The following is a 22,520-nucleotide window of genomic DNA, read 5'->3' as shown; positions in this document are numbered from 1 at the left end:
GTGCTGCTTTAGTGCCTTGTTGCAAACAGGATGCATGTTTTGGAATATTTTTATTCTGTACAGGCTTACTTATTTTTACTCTGTCAATTGGGTTAGTCTTGAGGAGTAACTACAATGTTGTTGATCATATATCCATTTTCTTCTTTGACAGCTGTTAAACTCTGTAACTGTTTTAAAGTCACCATTGGCCTCCTTCCACTCTGGCAACTGAGTTAGGAAGGATGCCTGTATCTTTGTAGTGACTGGGTGTATTGATACACCAACCAAAGTGTAATTAATAACTTCACCATACTCAAAGGGATATTAAATGTATTTTTACCCATCTACCAATAGGTGCCCTTCTTTGTGCTTCTACACCTGCATTGCTTGCTGTTTGGGGTTTTAGGCTGGGTTTCTGTACAGCACTTTGAGATATCAGCTGATGTACGAAGGGCTATATAAATACATTTGATTTGATTTGATTTTGATTTGTAAGGCATTGAAAAACCTCCCTGGTCTTTGTGGTTGAATCTGTGTTTGAAATTCACTGCTCGACTCAGGGACCTTACAGATAATTGTATAGAGATGAGGGAGTGAGTCCATGCAACTTATTTAGACATGTCATTACAAAGGGGATGGATACTTATTGACTCAAGACATTTTAGCTTACATTTTTTAAATTAATTTGTAAAAATGTAAAAAACATAATTCCACTTTGACATTATGTGGTATTGTGTGGTATTGTGTGTTGGCCAGTGACCAACAAATCTCAATTTAATCCATTTTAAATGAAGGCTGTAACACAACAACCTGTGGAAAAAGTAAAAACTGGTGAATAGTTTCTGAAGGTACTGTATATGCTGACCATACTCCAAATGGTACTCCTTTCACTGCAATAAATGATGTGGCAAAATCTTGTGAAAACAACAAACAGGAACAATGCACTGTTTTCACAAGGCTGCCTGCTGCTTACATCTCTCTCACCATAGGCCTCATGCCTAGGCACGCTGTCGAGATCCTCTCCTCTTCCTAATTTATTAATGTTGCTGGCTCAGCCCCCTTGCGATTCTACAAATACTAGCGCGCCACAGTGTTTAAGATCAGTTACTACATCGACTCTTAACTGTCGGATAAAGTAACATCTCTCTCAACCGAATAGAACATTATTTAAACTTTTAAAAAAATATATATTTCTCTACAACTCATATCTGTCAGTAAAAAATGGTGAGTACAGTTTACATTTAGAAAGTTGTCTGTTTATTTATGTTGTGTGTTCATCTCTCATTTTACTCATGGTGGTGCTAGCTACTCATCCACTCCATCAATCTCGTTACATTGCCTAACATTTTGTTTCATAGAGTGTATGGCTACATTCATATTGTGGCTGAAATAAGTGGTCACTGATGTATTTGACCACCATAATATGATAGGATATGCTTCAAACTGTCGAAGAAACACACTATTGCCTATAGAACCTTACTTTCAATTGTATGTTTACTACAAATTCATATAGTGAAGATGCTCATGTCGATTCAATTGAAACATTCGTTACTTTGTGCTTTGCGAAAAGGAAAGCTCGGGTGATTGACGTGAGTTGATTCCCGTTACCTTTGGCGGGCTACGGACCGAGGACGATACAGACGAATTATCTTAGCCTTAATTGTCATTCGAATATAATTTGCTATTATAAAATACTACTAAGTTCAAGTTTGACTACCAAATATTTTTTTTAATGCGATAACGAACCGGGGATAGAAGAACTTTCCAGATCTCATCAACCAAACCTCTGCCGCCTTGATAGTGTGCATTTTCATGATCGTGTGAGGCGCGCCCACCTTGAAATGGAGACTATTACGTTGAGAAGACATTTATTCTGATAGTTAGCATTTTGACACATTCCGGTAGTTTAATATCTAGTACTATAGCCATCAATGTTAGGTTATAGTCTATAATATGCGGTGTGCTATAAACTACTCTATGTAAATTTGATGCGTTAATTTGATTTTGACTAGAAGGCACCGGTGGATGTTTACACATTCTGTTGGCCTCCCTCAAATTTCCAATGGTGCGCATACTTTAGCCTTAAAGCGATACAAGGTAAGGTGAATGAAATAGGCAGAAAAGGGATCACATTGATCAAATGTACCGAACAGTTCTAGAAACAAACCAACGTTACCAAACTACTACTTACTGTGGAACAGTTTAATCAATATTGACGTTCCAATGGCCATTTAAAATGATCTAACTCTTTATTTTCGGAGGGAAGTAGCCTATATAGGAAAATAACAGACTTAGGTGAACCTTATTAGTTAATCAATGGGGGCTGGTGGGGAGCTTTTTCTGCTGGTGCATATGGTCTCCAGAATGACACCTGACAGGGGGAGGGCTAAGGGTTAAGATCTTTCTCTGAGGTGGTCTTTTTCACATGGATTTGTGTATAGGCCATTGTAGCCCGCTGCACCCTGGTCTTTCCATGTTCATGTTTAGATTAGCTCTCCAGGCAGCTTCTTTCCAACCAGAGAGAAGCAAATTTGATATAACAGTCGCCGGTTGAAGTGTACTCGCTGCACATAAAAGGCTACTAGTTCTATAATGGCATTACTGTTAAATCTATGCACTGTAGAATCTGTAGTGTATTCCATTTTGCAACATGAGATGTGAGTGATTTGCCCAACAGAAAAATCAAATAGCCTTCGGATTGGTGAAAATATCTGCAGGTAGTTCTGTACAATGACCTATAGATATTATAGAGCGCCATAGCTGTTGAGTGTCCCTAGGTGTATGCACATTATAGACAAATCTAAATCATAATTTTTTTATGGAAAGTGCACAAACCAACCCCTCCTTTGCAAAACCACAAACGGTTTCCTGCTAGTTCCCAGTTGCTTAGCAACGGACATCTGCAAGAAAATCCCTTGGGAACAGTAGGAGGGAGGAAGGGAAGGGGGAAGGGAGGGAGGTTGGAGGGAGGAAGGGAAGGGGGAAGGGGAGGAGTGTGAGGGAGGAGGGGGGGATGGTTGCGTGATTCATCATGGTTCAGCCCATGCTGCAGCTTTTGATCCTCTCTCTGCTGCAGACTTCAATCTCGGGGCAGTACCTTAAAATGGCACAATTCCCATTTTTCCCACTTTCTCAATGCCATTTATGCTCTCAGAACAGTGGGAATGATTGTGTGGAATAGCTGCAGTGCGTGAAAATGCAACCTTACTGAATTTCAGTTCACCCTTCAGGAAGAGTAGCTGCCGCTTTAGCAAAAGCTCATGGGGATCCTAATAAATGAGTAATATACTAAATGAAAAGAGTGCAAGAATCTAATTTGCATTGGATTAGACATTAAGGAGAGTGGATACTATTTTGATGCTATTAATACACATGAGAACGCTTTGGTGACATCATTAACATTTACCTTGATTGTGTGCAGTGGGATGCAATAAATTGCTCTCTCTCTCCTCTTTCTCGAGCGTGAGTGTATCTCCATCCACGTGGGTCAGGCTGGCGTCCAGATTGGCAATGCCTGCTGGGAGCTCTACTGTCTGGAGCACGGGATCCAGCCGGACGGTCAAATGCCCAGTGACAAGACCATTGGAGGAGGAGACGACTCCTTCAACACCTTCTTCAGTGAGACTGGAGCTGGAAAGCACGTCCCCAGGGCTGTGTTTGTAGATCTGGAGCCCACTGTCATCGGTAAGATCACTTTGTCTTGAAACAATGACATTCTGTTAACATTGGTCTATCTCCTTAGTCTTGGGAAAAGCTAACAAGTATTTATTTCTCCAGATGAGGTGCGCACAGGAACATACCGCCAGCTCTTCCACCCTGAGCAGCTGATCACTGGGAAGGAGGATGCAGCCAACAACTACGCCCGTGGGCATTACACCATCGGCAAAGAGATTATTGACTTTGTTCTGGACAGGACCCGCAAACTGGTGACAACTCTTATTAACATACACTCTGCATCTCTGTACATTCTATATCTTTATCCAACTATAATGACCTGAAACATCTCTCCTCCCTCTCTCTCCAGGCTGACCAGTGCACTGGCCTCCAGGGCTTCCTGGTCTTCCACAGCTTCGGAGGTGGCACCGGTTCTGGTTTCACCTCCCTGTTGATGGAGCGCTTGTCTGTTGACTATGGCAAGAAGTCCAAACTTGAGTTCTCCATCTACCCAGCTCCCCAGGTGTCCACAGCCGTTGTTGAGCCCTACAACGCCATCCTGACCACCCACACCACCCTGGAGCACTCTGATTGTGCTTTCATGGTAGACAATGAGGCCATCTATGACATCTGCCGCAGGAACCTTGATATCGAGTGTCCGTCCTACACTAATCTTAACAGGTTGATCAGTCAGATTGTGTCCTCCATCACTGCATCCCTCCGATTCGATGGTGCCCTCAATGTTGATCTGACAGAGTTCCAGACCAACTTGGTGCCCTATCCCCGTATCCACTTCCCTCTGGCCACCTATGCCCCAGTGATCTCGGCAGAGAAGGCTTACCATGAGCAGCTCTCAGTGTCTGAGATCACAAATGCTTGCTTTGAGCCAGCAAATCAGATGGTGAAATGTGACCCACGTCACGGCAAGTACATGGCCTGCTGTCTGCTGTACCGTGGCGACGTTGTGCCCAAAGATGTAAATGCTGCCATTGCCACCATCAAAACAAAACGCTCCATTCAGTTTGTAGACTGGTGCCCAACTGGTTTCAAGGTTGGTATCAACTACCAGCCACCAATTGTGGTACCTGGTGGAGATCTGGCCAAGGTCCAGTGGGCAGTGTGCATGCTTAGCAACACCACTGCAGTGGCAGAGGCCTGGGCCCGTCTTGACCACAAGTTTGACCTGATGTATGCCAAGCGTGCTTTTGTGCACTGGTACGTAGGTGAGGGTATGGAGGAGGGAGAGTTCTCTGAGGCCAGGGAGGACATGGCTGCCCTGGAGAAAGATTATGAAGAGGTGGGTGTCGATTCCATTGAGGGAGAGGAGGAGGGAGAGGAGTATTAAAGTGAATTGATTCACCCTTTTTATTTTACCTTTATTTAACTAGGCAAGTCAGTTAAGAACAAATTCTTATTTTCAATGATGGCCTAGGAACAGTGAGTTAACTGCCTTGTTCAGGTGCAGAACGACAGATTTGTACCTTGTCAGGGATTCGAACTTGCAACCTTTCGGTTACTAACCACTAGGCTACTCTGCCGCCCTAGTCAAATCACAAGCAAGCTTATCACTGGTTACAAGTTAATATGGCTCAACTTTCCTTATTAGTGTTGGAAATTGCTAGCAAGCACTGTCACACATCATAGATAGGGCGGCAGGTAGCCTAGCGATTAAGAGCAACCAGGTGGAAGAAAATGTATCAATGAGCCCTTGAGCAAGGCACTTAAACCTAATTGTTTTAGAAAAAAGGGTCTGCTAAATGACTAAAATGTAAATGCCATGATGTTCGTTGGCCCCGAAAATGGTTAAGGAAATATGCTGTAGTTGTGTTCAGGGAATGTTATGGTGTTGCAATGGTTTTACTTTTTACAGTTTTACACTGCAACTTTCTGTCCTCTTCTGACTTTGATATATAATAAATTACTTACATTTTAAAAACATTTTCAACTAAATTCAATGGATCTTCATCAGCTACTCACCAGGACTTATCACAGTATTTCCCAAGAATAAATAATAACTATTATTATTGCAGTGTAATAACCATGTACATACATATTGTTACATCGTTCTACAGAAAATGTCAACAGAAATGTTGAGCAATGTCAACAGAATCAAAAGTAAATTAAATGAATTTTTTTAATGGAATAGAGTTGTGCCTTTCTTTTTATTTATTTACATTTACATTTAAGTCATTTGCACGCTCTTTCTCCCATGGTTCCTTTTATGTCCACTGGATGTCATAAGGTGAATGCACCAATTTGTAAGTCGCTCTGGATAAGAGCGTCTGCTAAATGACTTAAATATCATTTTTTATCTGAAATACATAACGTAAAAGCAATAGCTTGTTCTTTAGATTTAATCATATCTTACTTCTGACATTAACTGGTTTACAATAAGAAGAGACAGCTTTAGTATTGATTGTGGTGACAATTAGAGCTCTATAATTTGCATGGACTTTCCTACAATACCTCTATTTTCCTTAGACTTTCAATGCTCAATTCCTTTCAATGCTACAGTACTTTTACTATGCCACCCTGTGGCCAAACCTCTGTTCTGCTTCAGGAATGGGTTCCTCCTCTTTATTGGTGGCAATGTAACGATAACACCCAAAACAGTTCAATTCTGAATAGACATCAAGACTCACATCAATAATAAACCACTCAACGCGCTTATATTTCTTGATCTTTGGACAGGAAAATCAGTGCTAGTTTAGTAAGGGCATGGAGGACAAAAGCAAGAATGCAAGCTTAGATAGGACTAGGAAAATATGAAGGTATACCGGTAGTGGAAGATTCTTACATAATTTACATTTTTATGCTTATTTTTGGGGTGACATTATATATGTTATATCACAGTGCTGTGATTTTTTTGGCAATTCAAATTAGACCAGTTAACAAAGAAAATGAATGTGTTGGAAGGTTACAAGAGGCAGTCATTATGATTACATTCTAAGGAAGAGTGAGTAATAACAGAAAAAGCATAGCATAAATTGCTACATTTTTGTAAACGTTCATCAGTTTTTCATTTCTTAAATAAAAAAGTATGTGGGTCAAAATAAATATAATATTTTGTCACAAGTGATGCAACGGCAGAAACAAACACATTATTTTGGCTTTTGGGGTTTCTTTTTTGTTCTGTGTTGAAAATGTATACATTTCTAATACATTATAGTTTTTTTATTAAAGTTGCTTTCAGTGTTCTTGTTGCATTTTGTCTCTGCATTAGGGTGGCTCTGTGTGTCTGAGTCTGCAATGAGTTAACATGTATATGCGTATTTCAGAGTTACTGAGTGGATATGTGAGTCTGAGTGATATTTAAGTGTTAACATGCATGAGTGTGTGCTTTATCAGTGCAGATGGTTATGAGTTTTCACACCATCCTTCCCTGAAGCAGTGGGCTTCTTTCTCCTGGTGACTGTCGGCTCAGAAGGTTCCACAGCAGCATCGGCACAGACGTGTTTCCAGAGCTTCCCATGCTGCCGCCAGTTGAGTCCTCCCTCAGTGGACGGTATTGGTTAAACCGCCTGGTTGAAAAACACAAGTTAGCTGGCATTCATGCTACAGTTAAAAAATAAGATGTGCATTATATTGTATAAAACCGCACATAATATTTCAAAATGAATAATTTATTTAGATAGAAATGGCATGGGATATAATGTGGAATTATCTTCAGTGGACCACTAGTTTTTGTGGAACAAAAATCAATTATCAATTTGGAGAAACCAGGAAGTGTGTGACTTTGTTGACTTTTACGGTGGTTAGAACTGTCTTTCACTCACTTGTAGGTCAAAGCAATGGCACCAGCAACACAGACAAGGACCATGACACCCAGAACCGCGGCCACAGTGCCTGCTGGGGAGGAGTTGGAGCCTGCAACCACAACACATTTCGAGGAAGGTATGGTACACTCCACGATCAGTGAAATGTCAAATGGAAAGGTTTTGACAGTTCATGAAGTTTTATGTACATGTTCGTTAATTTCACTCACCCACAGTCACACTAACTTTAGCACTGGCCACAGCCAGACTAACATCATTGGTCAGGGACACGTTGATGCAGAACACTCCAGAGTCGTTGAAGAACTGGCGAAGGATCATCTGACAATCTGGGGAGGGTGTCACGTTGCTACAGATGGTCTCCACAGGCGTGATGCAGTCTTCGTCTGAGATGATGGTGCACACTTCATTGGGCAGGCTATGTAATATGTAAAGAGAAGGTGGAGATATAAAGTGCAGGTGATGGCAATGTTCAAAATACTCATTTCAATAGGAATGTGCACGGTCCCTTGGGTACTGTTTCCACTGCTAGTTGGCTACTCACCTCCCCTGGCAGGTGATGGTCAGGTCCACAGCATTCTGCACCACCTCAGTGGCCAGAGACACCACGTTGGCCACCTGGGTGATCTCCACACTCTCAATACCCTCTGAGAAATGAGATTGATTGAGAGATCATTATTAGCAACCATCACTTGCATTTTACATCTCAATTGTGACTACAGTATCTGGACATATGTGGACTTACGGACAACGTCCACAGTGGTCGAGAAGGAGCCGTAGCGGTATATCATACAGTTGTCAGCCGCTGTAAGTTCAGGAGCCTGTCTTTTAGCCACAACAAGAGCCACCTGTGTCTCTGTGCCTGCCTCTATCTCAGTCTCTGCTGCTACCTCACTCTCCACTGGAGCAGTCACTGCTGCTGGTGCTGAAGAGGAACAAAAATACAGTAAGTTAATAATATTATGAAATGGATAAAATCATGTTTTTGTTTGTATACAGAATGACTAAGTAACTAAGTAACTGATTACCTGCAGTGGCATCAGCTGCAACCTCATTCACTGTCTCTACGACCTCTGCTTCTAGCTCTGCCTCGGCCTCAAGAGCAAGTTCAGCTGGCACCACCTCCACCACAGCCTCCGTGGCGGCAAGAACAATGACGTTAGCAGCAGGGGCCACCGTCTCGACCTGGGCTACCTCTGTTGCAGCCGCAACCTCAGCCACCACCTCAGCATCGGCAACTACGGTTGCCTCCTCCACGGGTGTAACGGTGGCTACAGCTGGGACCTCTGGGAGGACTGTGGCCATCAGGTCCACTGTGGCCTCTTCTCCCTCTGCAACTGGAGCAACTGAAGCAGCAGCGTTGATGGTGGGCACATCTGCAGCCGTCGCATCTACCACTGCTGTTTCGGCTGCTGCATCAGCATCAACAGCAGCTGCCTCTTCAGTTGCTGGGGTGACGGAGGCAGCTGTGGCTCCCTCCACAGCTGGCACAGGGGCAGGGACCTCAATGGCTGCAGCAGCCGTGTCTTCTGCTGTGGCATCGGCTTCTACTGCAGGGACAGAGGCAGGGTCCTCTGTTGCTGGGATTACGGCTGGATCATCTGCTGCTGAGGCAATCACCTCGACTCCCTCTGCGCCTGCGTCGTCAGCTGTGGGTGCTGCTTCAGCTGTGGCACCGGCTTCGACTGCAGTTTCGGCTGCCACTGAGTCTGTGCTTTCAGCTATGGCTGGGTTTTCGGCTGCAGCTGCATCTGTGTCTGTGGCATCAGCGTCAGTTGCAGCTGTGTCGGCAGCCTCAGCTGGGGCAACTTCAGAGGCAGGCACATCCAGGGCGATGTCAGCTGGAGCTGCCCTTAGGGTAGAGACCACCATAACAACGGCAGGAGCACCGGAGGGATCCATAGGCATCACTGGTTGAAAACACAAGAAGAAAGGCAACAGTTATGACTGTTATATATACTGAATAAGCATTGACTTTTGTAAAGGGAAAATTGGACCCAATAAATGGATTCGCTGTAAAATAGAAAATCGATGTCTCTCACCAGTGGGGCTGGCAGCGGTGGGGTCTGCAGGTGTGTCACAGCCGTTGGGGATGCTTGCCATCAGGACCACCTGAGGCCTGTATGTGCCGGTGTTGAGGTATGTATGTGTGACCTGGTGCTCCCTGGAGATGAGGGTGCCACTGTTGTCACCAAAGTCCCAGTTAAAGGTGACGTCTGAGGCGCTGAGGTACTGGCTGGGGTCGTGGAGGCTGATGCTAAAGGCAATGGCCCGATTCTGGATGAAGCTCTGGTCAGCCTCGTTCACATCGTTAATTTGAGTTAGTGACACTGCGAAGGGGATCTGGTCTGGGGAGGCACAAAGCAAAGGCAAAAGATGTCATGTTGTGTCATCAATGCTGTGAAGGTTTGTGAGAGTCAATTCAAATTATTTCAAATGATCAATTGAAGTCAAATTAGGGTTGGTTGAATTTTGGTTTAAATAAGATTTTGTGGTTCCAGCTGCCCACCTGTGATGGAGAAGGTTGTGGAGGCGTAGCCCAGAGGGATGAACTTGTCCTTGCCACGGCAGTGGTAGATGACTACTTCCATGTTGTAAGAGCCTAGGGGCACATTGTCTGTGCCGATGGTGAGAGATGATGAGGACCCATCCGCCACCTGCCAGTAACGTCCTGGGATACAAAGCAGCAGTAGTTAGAAAAACCAGCAGCGCTTATAAAAATGAACGGCCTGATGATCAAATCTTGTGTTGACAAAACTCCCAAGAACATTAGCTGCTTCATTAGTCCTTTCAACCCTCTTATGAAAGGACTGATTTCACAGTGCACACTGTGCACAGCTCTGTAAATACCAGAAATCATTGTGTTATTGTGTTAGCATTTTCTCACATGAATGTCTGTAAATGAAAGAGCTGTCCTTACCCCATGTCTTCCACACAAACACATAGTGTGGTTTCCTGTCTGCGGTCCCAGTGAAGGGGGTGCCATCAGGGAAGACTCCGCTGTACTCTCCTGAAGGACCAGAGACCTGGTCGGGATACACAGCCTGGCCTTGACGGTACTGTGTTCCTGTAGCAGAGGAACACCACACCCAGTTCAACATAAAAGGTTAGGGACACCAGAAAAAGACTGTAGGCCTATTGGACCAACAACAAAACTGTGGGGTCAGTGGGGTATGTTATAGTGGTTGAATTTGGAAGAAGAGCTCACCATTGACAGTGCAGTTACGCGCCCACACCACCTGTCCATCAGGAAGCACTGTCTGGTTTGATGGGAAGCGAAGGTCGATGTTAAAGGTTGCCTTTGCGCCAGTCAGGGTGGGTGCATCATTTTTCACATCGAATGTAACTTCTCCACCTGGTGACAGAACGTGATAAATACATCAATAGAAATTGGTTAATGTTTCTATATTAAGTGATTGATCTATAAAAAAGTGCAATAAAGTGAGAACCCACCAGTCCAACAGTCTCTGTATCGGGAGTCCCCATCTTTCCACACGGGATATATTCCTGAGTTCCATGAGCGGTAGCGTGTAAAGCGGGTTTTAGGCTCTGAAAAAAAGAAAAGGGTTTTTAGTTTTAGGGTGATTTTCCTCTCGTTCTCCTAATCGTTTTTGTTGATCAGACTTTGATATAGTCAACTTCTACTACTACATGAGATGTTATCCATTCACATGAATCATATTATTGAGGTTTTATCTGTTATTTAGCATCTCCAGTAGGTATAGTGAGGTATTGCCAATAGGAATCAGCAAAACGCTAACGGAAAATCTTTTTGTAAGACCAGTTGACCACTGCACTACTAACTCTAGACGTAAATCTGAGGTTGAAAATGCTCTTTTATTAGGACTTTGTCTAGACATTGGTCAGGATCAGGATCCTGGCACCCAGAACTCATTACCTACCAGGCCAATTAAATAGCATTTATTTTTATAATGTCTTTTGGTGAATGTCATGCGAAGATCTACTACTCAGACCGACTCAAATGCTTATTGAAAATGTTGACAATTTCTACTGTTCTAAAATCTATTTATCTCCAAATCTACAGTATCTGACCCTTCCTTACTAAAATACAGACGTGGCTATTCTATTTTATGACCACATGATTATACGGGGAAGTGTTCTCTGCCCTGTTGCCTAACCCTGGGTCGAGGAAAAGTTATTATCATAACACTGCAGTTTGGGATATGGGCGTATGATGGGGTGTGTACAAAGACATTTACCAACATTTTACTGAAAGAAGGACAAAAATAATAGTTTGACATGTAGTTAGTGTTGGCGAGTAGTTCAGGTATTTCTTTGATGGTTGTGGAAGGGGGAGGAGGGAGAGAGGTGGGGGTTCCAGGTGGTGTGAGTCACATGGACCCTGCAATCCCCCTCAATCCCTTTCATGTGACTGTCAGCTGAGCGCAGGCAGCAGTAATCCCAACTGCTGAAATGAGGGGGGAGCCTCTGTGGAGCTCAGACATCAGTGTGGCCTTATTCTCCTACTGTTGTTCCTGTGTGTGTGTGTGTGTGTGTGTGTGTGTGTGTGTGTGTGTGTGTGTGTGTGTGTGTGTGTGTGTGTGTGTGTGTGTGTGTGTGTGTGTGTGTGTGTGTGTGTGTGTGTGTGTGTGTGTGTGTGTGTGTGTGTGTGTGTGTGTGTGTGTGCACAAGTTTGTTAAGAATTTAGGAAACCTCAACACCTACATTATCTTCCGTTATTGTGAGCCCCTTGTATTCCCCATATGATACTGTACAGTCACACTCAGCTTTAACAACCTCAGGAATGCAAATTCCTAAAGCTCTAATTCATAATGACGAGCCATAATACCATTATCGTGTGCAGTCATTAATCAGATCGTCACACTTCAAACTGATTTCTGATGAAAACACCAATATCTCCTACCAAGTTAATTACAGTTTGTGATTTGGTTTGATATCCATCAGATGCAACACATTGGTAGATTGCTAGATAAACTTAGATAAAAATAATACACTCTGAACTGCATGATTGATAGTGAAATTCGAACATTAGTACTGATGTTCCCTCTGGGGAAAATATAGTTAATCTATTTTATTGTTGAGAGCTGAGATAAAGTGTTCCCCTTACTCCAGGATACACATTAGAGTTTTAGGGCTTGGAGTGCAGACAACTTGGCATGTGATTGCGCTATCCTTGACTACGAGCATGTAATCTGTGTCACACTATGTCATTAGTTTTTGGACATGCTATTTTACTGTATATAACATTGTGTTTGAAATCTTGCTGGGGTGAGATTAATGATTATTACTTACCAAATGTTTTACCAAATTGTTGGTAATATGTGATACCAAAATGAACTGTATGATGAGCTCATGTCAAAACTTAGTGTGCATTTACTCAGGATCTTCATTATGAAATTCTTTGAACAAATGATGTTATTACGTAGAAGATTGTACTGGTATACTCTTTGAAAATGTTGTAATTTCAGACACTGGTAGTCCTGTATATTCACCAGGTATTGAAACGCTTTACTATATGCAGATATTTGAGTATATATGCAGTGTATAGAGGAGTAATGTATAGATTATTATTAATCCTACAGTGTTCCAAAATTCCGGCTTTAGAGCTCAGGTTTCTACACAGACCCTGAGAATAAAAGAAACCATTCAAACTAAGTTGAAGATATTACACAACTGAACGATATGAGAGAGACCACTGTTATTCACTATTACTGAATAATTACGTTAGTTGAGCTTGTCCAAGTTCCATTAGTGTATAAACAACTATACAATTAATTATTGTTTCTTATTAATAACATGAAGATTGACGGATCATCAGACAAGTTATATTGTATGTATTGATTAGTCAAATGTACGAGTTTATGGAATACAAAAAATGCAATTAGGTTATATTTGGGGAAATATAAAACAACACAAACATGTCGCTACTAAAGGGGATTGTTAGCACAAATGTCATTTCACACACAGCTGGAAAGCTGTGGACATTCTAAATTATTTCTAATTACTCAGTGAGTACTTAGCAAGGCTCAATGATAATCTCTTCCATTATTTCAATCTCAGCACCATCAGCCCCATCTCTCCTCCAACACTGCACTTAATTCAAGAAAGATGGGATGGAGAAACCTGTGTTTTAGCAAGTAGATATTTTCATGCAGAAAATAATCCATATACTCACTTGCTCCTAAAGCTGCTGACAAGAGAGCCAATACTAGTACTATCAGTACAGTCTTCATTGTACGTGGTTGTGTGTGTCCTTCTTTGCCCAGTTCCTAACCCTCGTCCTAGTCTTAAAAACCCAACAACACACCACCCGGAGAGATTTGTGGTAGGATGTCCGATTCCCTATAAAAGAGTCTTGGACCATAAATTACCATAAACTTGCCTCTCACCTCTGACATCATAGGAAGTCTACAAACCAGCCCCTCCCACTCTTATCAACTGCGTGAACAGACAGACACACACTTTGTTAGCAATGCTATTATGTTTTCACATGTTTAACTGGATAGTTACAGTAGCTATAGGGATTAACCTTAATTTAGTGATACCATCCATTCAGAAAACATATTTCCACATGCCAGAATGCATTTAAAAAAATCATCAGTAATGTCATGTTCCCACTGACGACGTACTTTCATTTATTGTGAAGAATTGAAGAAATGATCAGATTTTGGAAAAATTATTTTCTCTAACAAGTACAGAACGTTAGGTTTCCCATTTTCATCAGATAGTGGGAACCTTCTGGAATTAGTGGCCTAGTAGTTGTGGTGTGAAAAAAAAGCAATATCTTACAAAGTAAGGATGATGAGTGTGTTGGAGTGTTGTCTCAGGATACACAGCAACTGAGGGGCCTATTGCACACGTTACCTGAGTGCTGGAACATCCATTTCTGCTACAGCCTGTGAGCACTGATCAGGCTGGCTGTTTTTTTGCTGATGTTGTCCTAGCATATGGAGTTTGCAAAGGTCAAATGTCTCTCTTTAGGAAATTGAATGAATGTGTGTGTCCCAATAATCTCTCCTTTCTCCCGAAGTGTACACTTGTTCACACTCCTTCATGGATTTGAAAGGAAATAACTTGTATATTGAAACTATCTAGCCCATTCCTACACCAATCCAATGTTTTTAAATTTCTGTCGAGTAGTGAAAGAGTGTACTCTTTATAGGACATAACTCATTCTGTAGTGTCCTTGATATGAGGTCATAGTTAGGTATTGTTAAGCATAATACAATTGTTGGAGGTGGATTGGTGTTCCTTATACCCAATAGGAACTGTCAAAAGCTGGGCCACTGGCCATGTAACCAGGAGAAGAGAACAAAAAAAGGACCATGAAGGAACAACAGACTTTTCCTCTGTACTCTTATGTTACTTATCCGACCGTTACTTATCTGACCGTTACTTATCCGACCGTTACTTATCTGACCGTTTAAAGTTTACATTAATGTGTTTGTTCTAATCTTGCAATTCCTATGCAAAAGTTGACACTTGTTCCTTTGATGATTTTCCCCAGACATGTTGGGAAGACAATTTTCCGCCAGATTCCATGCCTCCACCATTATACCATATGCTTTAATATCACTTAATTTAACTTCGCTTCAGTTAATAACTTTTCTCATCAATATCGCGTTTTAAATATGACCACCATCTATCATATTCTGACAGAGATTTTAAACAAATGTAATTTACTGTACTGTATGTAATGTCTGTTCCTTATGTGAAGGCCTGGAAGAATTCTCTCAGCTGTAGTCATGCATCCCTGTCCTGACGTCCGACCATACAGCTGTGTGCATGGGGGTCACAAGATGAGTGCGTGGGGATGGCAAATCAATAGCATCCTTTTACTCCTCTCTTTCCCCATATCCTCCTTTCAGTGCCCTAAGCCTTATACCAAGTCAAAGTATCTACGCTCGTAGCAGTCCACACGCGCTGGGAAACACTCGTGCTTGCTCTATATTACTGTGCAAGCTCATTGTCCTTCTTCTGCATTCCAGAGCATTTCAGTCAAACAACCCTGAGACATTATTGAGCTAATGAGGTAAAAATACAAAGGTCTCAATCGTTGAGAACACCGGATCACAATGAAAATACCATAACCTTGGTTTGTGTGGGAAAACATAGTATTGTAATGACCCTGGGATTAATAAGCACGATTATCCTAAGGGAGCTAGCTTTCTAGGAGCAGTGGTAACGTGTCTGGCTCTGGACCCTAGGGTACTGGGATCAAATCCTGTCCTGGAACCTCGTGCTACTCCCTTGTTTTGTTACAGTTTGCTCAAAAGGTTTAAAAGTTGAGTGAGTACAATTCTTCCAATACAATAAAGAAAAATACCGAATGTACTAAAACACCATAAAACAAAATAACATGCATGCAACTCAATATATACTCAAATCAGGTTAAAAAACAAATCAACAAATTCTTCAGTTATGTATGGACACAGGTATGAGTAGGCCTCTGCATTCTCAAATCCTTGATACTTGGAAGTTCTCATTTTACAGAGAAAAGGGGTGATTAAAATAGAAGCCACGTGTTATTTTTTACACAAGGTGCATTCAATGGGAAATATGTATGTAGCTGACAGATCTGACAGATCTTACCATTTGAGTTGCCTTACGTTGGTGGTGAGATTGTTCAAGCTGCACTACATGTGACCCCTCATGTGCTAACAACATTGCTAATGGCTCACTAAATTCTTCTCACAGAGCACCTGACCGACCACACTGCACAACACAGTAAAGATGCCACCATAGAACACTGGCTTAGACAAAGCCCACACAAACCAGAATGAAACTAGCTGTGTGTTTATGATGTGAGAGAAACATTTTTCTCAATTTGGTAAAATAATGTGTCTGAAGACACATTCAACTGAAGAAGCATTAAACTGTCTCTAACCTGGCTTTGTACAGTTACAGTATTACCATTTACACACAAATGAAGGCTACAATGGTTCATTTTCAGCACATGAATTTCAGTGCTAGATCTAGGCCAGAATTTTGGATGCAGGTCACACATTGCTGGCCGTAACTGTTAACTATCTCTCGCTCGCTCGCTCACTCTCTCACACACACACACACACACACACACACACACACACACACACACACACACACACACACACACACACACACACACACACACACACACACACACACACACACACACACACACACACACACACACACACACACACACACACACACACACACACACACTTGGGACAAAAGGTTGATCCACTCTGGGAGAGCAAAGGGGATGAGCAAACAACACCTGAGGCGTGTCTGGAATTTGAACATAAATAGGATCAAATCAACAGGAAAAAGCGTGAGACCTTTTGTTTGATCATTGGAACAAGGTTGCGAATGAAAGTCTAGAGGAATAATGAGTCAACATGTCTCAGAGTGCAGACAATTGTCACAATGTAACATGTGAGCGCAAGAGGGGGGCAATTCAATCATTATTTACCAGTTTCCAATGGAATGATGACATAAGCAGCAGCCAGATGTAGAACAGGCAGAGGGGACAGGTTCACAGAAGAGTATATAGCATTAGCTACTTCCTTGAAAGCAGTAACTTACAAATGTCTTGAGGGAAAATCAACATATGAATATGAACGACCCTCCAATTTATAATTACTAACGTCTATCATCCCTGAGCTCTTACTTCTCCCACATGCTGAACTCTGACGTCAACTATTCAGGAAATTACCTCGATAACAGAATTTCCAGCAGATAAAAATAACACAGCATTATCTATACAAAGATATATCTATTAATATGGTTTATGAACACTATAATGTGTTTACAAGCATGAAAGCTGTAGTTTTGGTTCATGGTTGACACAGCTTGTTTGCCATTAGCCAATCTGCGTTTCACAACAAGTTCATTACAGTCCCAGACTGTAATCCCAACATGTTTCAAGCTAACCACCATTGTCCCTGTTCCCAAGAACACCAAAGTAACCTGCTTAAATGACTATTGTACCTTAGCACTCACAGCTGTAATTATGAAGTGCTTTGAAAGGCTGGCCATGACACACATCAACACAATCATCCCAGACACCCTGGACCCACTCCAATTTGCTTACTGCCCCAACAGATCCACAAATGAAGCAATCTCAATTGCACTTCCCACTGCTCTCTCCCACCAGGACAAGAGTATAAATAACTATGTGAGAATGCTGTTCATAGACTTCAGATCAGCGTTCAACACCATAGTCCCCTCCAAGCTCATCAACAAGCTCGGAACACTGTGACTGAACATTTCCCTCTGCAACTGGATCCTGGACGTCCTGATGGGCCAGCCCCAGGTGATGAGGGTAGGCAACAACCCCTTCGCCACGCTGACCCTCAACATGGGGGCCCCTCAGGTGTGTGTGCTTAGTCCCCTCCAATACTCCCTGTACAACCACAACTGCATGGCCATGCATGACTCCGACACCATCGTCAAATTTGCTGATGACACGATGGTGGTAGGCCTGATCACCGATGGAGATGAGACGGTCTACTGGGAGGAGGTCAGAGACCTGGCAGTGTACAACCTCTCCCTCAACGTCAGTCAGATTTAGGAGCTGATCGAGGACTACAGGAAATAGGGGGGAGAGCACACCCCCATCCACATTGAGAGGGCTATAGTGGAGTGGGTTGAACAGGGAGTATTGGAGGTTCCTTGCATCCACATCACTGAGGACTTAACCTAATATAGCAGAAGTAAAGTGTAATGCCTGAAACTAGATCCCCCCCTCCCCCTACATACTGGTCTTGACAGGACTACCTGACATGATGACTCCTTGCTGTCCCCAGTCCACCTGGCCGTGCTGCTGCTCCAGTTTCAACTGTTCTGCCTTATTATTATTTGACCATGCTGGTCATTTATGAACATTTGAACATCTTGGCCATGTTCTGTTATAATCTCCACCCGGCACAGCCAGAAGAGGACTGGCCACCCCACATATGCTCTCTCTAATTCTCTCTTTCTTTCTCTCTCTCAGAGGACCTGAGCCCTAGGACCGTGCCCCAGGACTACCTGACATGATGACTCCTTGCTGTCCCCAGTCCACCTGACCGTGCTGTTGCTCCAGTTTCAACTGTTCTACCTTATTATTATTCGACCATGCTGGTCATTTATGAACATTTGAACATCTTGGCCATGTTCTGTTATAATCTCCACCTGGCACAGCCAGAAGAGGACTGGCCACCCCACATAGCCTGGTTACTCTCTAGGTTTCTTCCTAGGTTTTGGCCTTTCTAGGGAGTTTTTCCTAGCCACTGTGCTTCTACACCTGCATTGCTTGCTGTTTGGGGTTTTAGGCTGGGTTTCTGTACAGCACTTTGAGATATCAGCTGATGTACGAAAGGCTATATAAATACATTTGATTTGATTTGATTTTGATTTGATGAGGGGGAAAGAATGGTGGAGCTAAGAGTGGTGTCACCTTGTTCATGTCCAAAAGCAAAAGTCACCTCACAGGCTCTCTTTCTAGTTCCCCTGAAAACCGGAACATCCGGTTGTTGGGGACTCGGCATAGGCTACTAAGGACTTCGCTACACTCGCACAAGCATTTCGCTACACTCGCATTAACATCTGCTAACCATGTGTATGTGACAAATACAATTTGATTTGATTTGATTTGACTTAATGTGGTCCACACACACCCGCAAAGTCGTAAAGAGGACACGACAGCACCTCTTACCCCTCAGGAGGCTGAAAAGATTTGGCATTTGCCTTCTGATCCTCAAAAAGTTATATAGCTGCACCATTGGCAGCATCTTGACTAGCTGCATCACCATTGGCAACTGCACCGCCCTTGACCGCAAAGCGATACAGAGTGTGGTGCGGACGGCCCAGTATACCACTGGGGCTGAGCACCCTGCCATCCAAGACCTCTATATCAGGCGGTGTCAGAGGAATGCCTGAAAAACTGCCAAGAACTTCAGCGATCCAAGACAGACTCTGCTACTGTCCGGCAAACGGTACCGGAGCATCGGCTCTTGGACAAACAGGCTCTGAGACAGCTTCTACCCCCAAGCAATAATGCTTACCCGGACGATCTGCATTGACCCGTTCTTGCACTGACTCTATGCACATTTACAAGACTAAACTGTATATACACTCACTCACTCACACACACACACAAAACTAACACTTCATACAAACCCACACACACAAACACACACACATACACTACATAAGCACACACACACACGCCAAGATAAAGCAAAGGAGTGCTACAAAAACAACAACACAGAGTTACACATGGGATAAACAAATGTACAGTCAATAACACAATAGAAAAATCTATGTACAGTGTGTGAAAATGTAGCACGTGCAACACACCATACTTTCACCCTCATCATAAAAAGCTGCATCTCTGTTCTTTATTTTACTCCTATTATTATCTTTCCTGGCCTCCCGAGTGGGGCAGCGGTCTAAGGCACTGCATCGCAGTGCTAGAAGCATCACAACAGACCCGGGTTTGATCCCGGGCTGTGTTGCAGCTGACCATGACCAGGAGACCCTTGAGGTGGTGCACAATTGGACTAGCATTGTTAGGGGAGGGTATGGCTGACTGGGATGTCCTTGTCCCATCGTGCTCTAGCGACTCCTTGTGGCGGTCCGGGCATGCATGCTGACTTAGGTCGCCAGCAGTACAGTGTTTCCTCCGACACATTGTTTGCAGCTGTCTTCCAGGTTAAGCTCCCCAACTACCAATTGGGGGAGAAACTTTACCCCAGCCTTTATGTACACATCTATCTTAAATACCATGTACTCCTGCACAGTGATGAATTCTTATGTATTAAAATTTTTGCTTAATTCATGTGTATTCTATTCCTCTTGTGTTACTACTTTAGGAGTGAGTATTTCACAGTAAAGACTACACCTGTTGTGACAAATAACATGTGATTTGATTTTGAACTTCACAACTGGTAATTACCAGCTTCCCACTTGGTTATGAACACAGTATAAATCATATAATTATATAAAATCATATAATTAGGAATTAGAATGGATATGAACCTTATTAAGATGGTCCAAAGGTCAGCCATGTTGGTCAGCGAGTTGGTCAACCATGGTTTTTATTTATTTTTATTTCACCTTTATTTGACCAGGTAGTCCAGTTGAGAACACATTCTCATTTACAACTGCGACCTGGCCAAGATAAAGCAAAGGAGTGCGACAAAAACAACAACACAGAGTTACACATGGGATAAACAAATGTACAGTCAATAACACAATAGAAAAGTGTAGGTACAGTGTGTGCAAATGTAGTAAGGTTAGGGATGTAAGGCAATAAATAGGCCATAGTGGAGAAATAATTACAATTTAACATTAATGTGATAGATTTGCAGACAATAACCTGCAAGTAGAGATACCGGGGTGCAAAATAGAAGAAAAAAAATAACAGTATGGGGATGAGGTAGTTGGGTGTGCTATTTACAGATGGGCTGTGTACAAATAAGGTGAATGCACCAATTTGTAAGTCGCTCTGGATAAGAGCGTCTGCTAAATGACTTAAATGTAATGTAATGTAAGCTGCTCTGACAGCTGACACTTAAAGATAGTGAGGGAGATATAAGTCTCCAGCTTCAGTCATTTTTGCAATTCGTTCCAGTCATTGGCAGCAGAGAACTGGAAGGAAAGGCGGCCAAAGGAGGTGTTGGCTTTGGGGATGACCAGTGAAATATACCTGCTGGAGCGCGTGCTACGGGTGCGTGTTGCCATGGTGACCAGTGAGCTGAGATAAGGCGGAGCTTTACCTAGCAAAGACTTATAGATAACCTGGAGCCAGTGGGTTTGGCAACGAATATGTAGCGAGGACCAGCCAATGAGAGCATACAGGTCGCAGTGGTGGGTGGTATATGTGGCTTTGGTGACAAAACCGATGGCACTGTGATAGACTGCATCCAATTGCTGAGAAGAGTGTTGGAGGTTATTTTGTAAATTGCATAGCCGACGTCAAGGATCGGTAGGATAGTCAGTTTTTTACGAGAGTGTGTTTGCCAGCATGAGAGAAGGATGCTTAATTGCGAAACAGGAAGCAGATTCTAGATTTAACTTTGGATTGGAGATGCTTAAAGTGAGTCTGGAAGGAGAGTTTACAGTCTAGCCAGACGCCTAGGTATTTATAGTTGTCCACATATTCCAAGTCAGAACTGTCCAGAGTAGTGATGCTAGTCGGGCGGGCGGGTGCGGGAAGCCATCAGTTGAAGAGCATACATTTAGTTTGACTAGCATTTAAGAGCAGTTGGAGTGGAAGGAGGGATGTATGGCGTTGAAACTCATTTGAAGGTTTGTTAACACAGTGTCCCGAGAAGAGCCAGATGTATACAAAATGGCGTCGTCTGCATAGAGGTGGATCAAAGAATCACCCACAGCAAGAGCGGCCCAAGAATTGAACCCTGTTGCACCCCCATAGAGACTGCCAGGGGTCTGGACAACAGGCCCTCCGATTTGACACACTGAACTCTATCTGAGAGTAGTTAGTGAACCAGGCGAGGCAGTCATTAGAGAAATCAAGGCTGTTGAGTCTGCCGATAAGAATATGGTGATTGACAGAGTCGAAAGCCTTGACCAGGTCGATGAAGACGGCTGCACAGTACTGTCTTTTATCGATGGCGGTTATGATATCGTTTAGGACCTTGAGCATGGCTGAGGTGCACCCGTGACCAGCTTGGAAACTAGATTGCATAGCGGAGAAGGTATGGTGGGATTCGAAATGGTCAGTGATCTGTTTGTTCACTTGGCTTTCGAAGACTTTAGAAAGGCAGGGCAGGATGGATATAGGTCTGTAATAGTTTGGGTCTAGAGTGCCTCCCCCTTTGAAGAGGGGGATAACTGCGGCAGCTTTCCAATCTTTAGGGATCTCGGACGATACGAAAGAGAGGTTGAACAGGTTAGTAATAGGGGTTGCAACAATTTAAGGGGATCATTTTAGAAAGAGAGGGTCCAGATTTTCTAGCCCAGCTGATTTGTAGCGATCCAGATTTTGCAGCTCTTTCAGAGCATTAGCTATCTGCATTTGGGTGAAGGAGAAGCGGGGAGGGAGGCTTGGGCAAATTGCTGCGGGGGGTGCAGAGCTGTTGGCCGGGGTAGGGGTAGCTAGGTGGAAAGCATGGCCAACCGTAGAAAAATGCTTATTGA

At 43.1% G+C, this 22,520-nt stretch overlaps 2 protein-coding genes across 2 annotated transcripts; one reads left to right on the top strand and one right to left on the bottom strand.

Annotated features, from left to right (window-relative positions):
- Window positions 1-1,071: 1,071 nt before the first annotated feature.
- LOC124031199 (tubulin alpha chain-like) lies at window positions 1,072-5,776 on the top strand. Its single transcript, XM_046342159.1, has 4 exons — window positions 1,072-1,203; window positions 3,441-3,663; window positions 3,757-3,905; window positions 4,004-5,776. Exons 1-4 carry the CDS (start codon window positions 1,201-1,203, stop codon window positions 4,976-4,978), a joined length of 1,350 nt encoding a protein of 449 aa, XP_046198115.1. The 5' UTR covers window positions 1,072-1,200; the 3' UTR covers window positions 4,979-5,776.
- A 406-nt stretch (window positions 5,777-6,182) lies between these two features.
- On the bottom strand, window positions 6,183-13,712 carry LOC124031197 (protein QNR-71-like). Its single transcript, XM_046342157.1, has 12 exons — window positions 13,564-13,712; window positions 10,860-10,955; window positions 10,615-10,761; window positions 10,327-10,473; window positions 9,916-10,077; window positions 9,449-9,754; window positions 8,435-9,316; window positions 8,152-8,331; window positions 7,951-8,053; window positions 7,619-7,824; window positions 7,410-7,500; window positions 6,183-7,154 (listed from the first exon to the last, which is right to left on the bottom strand). The coding sequence occupies exons 1-12, from the start codon at window positions 13,619-13,621 to the stop codon at window positions 7,001-7,003; spliced, it is 2,532 nt and encodes an 843-aa protein (XP_046198113.1). The 5' UTR covers window positions 13,622-13,712; the 3' UTR covers window positions 6,183-7,000.
- Window positions 13,713-22,520: the final 8,808 nt, after the last annotated feature.

The sequence above is a fragment of the Oncorhynchus gorbuscha genome, linkage group LG03 (assembly GCF_021184085.1).
Source record: "Oncorhynchus gorbuscha isolate QuinsamMale2020 ecotype Even-year linkage group LG03, OgorEven_v1.0, whole genome shotgun sequence".
NCBI classification, from domain to species: Eukaryota; Metazoa; Chordata; class Actinopteri; order Salmoniformes; family Salmonidae; genus Oncorhynchus; species Oncorhynchus gorbuscha.
This window is presented reverse-complemented; position numbering and strand designations above follow the sequence as displayed.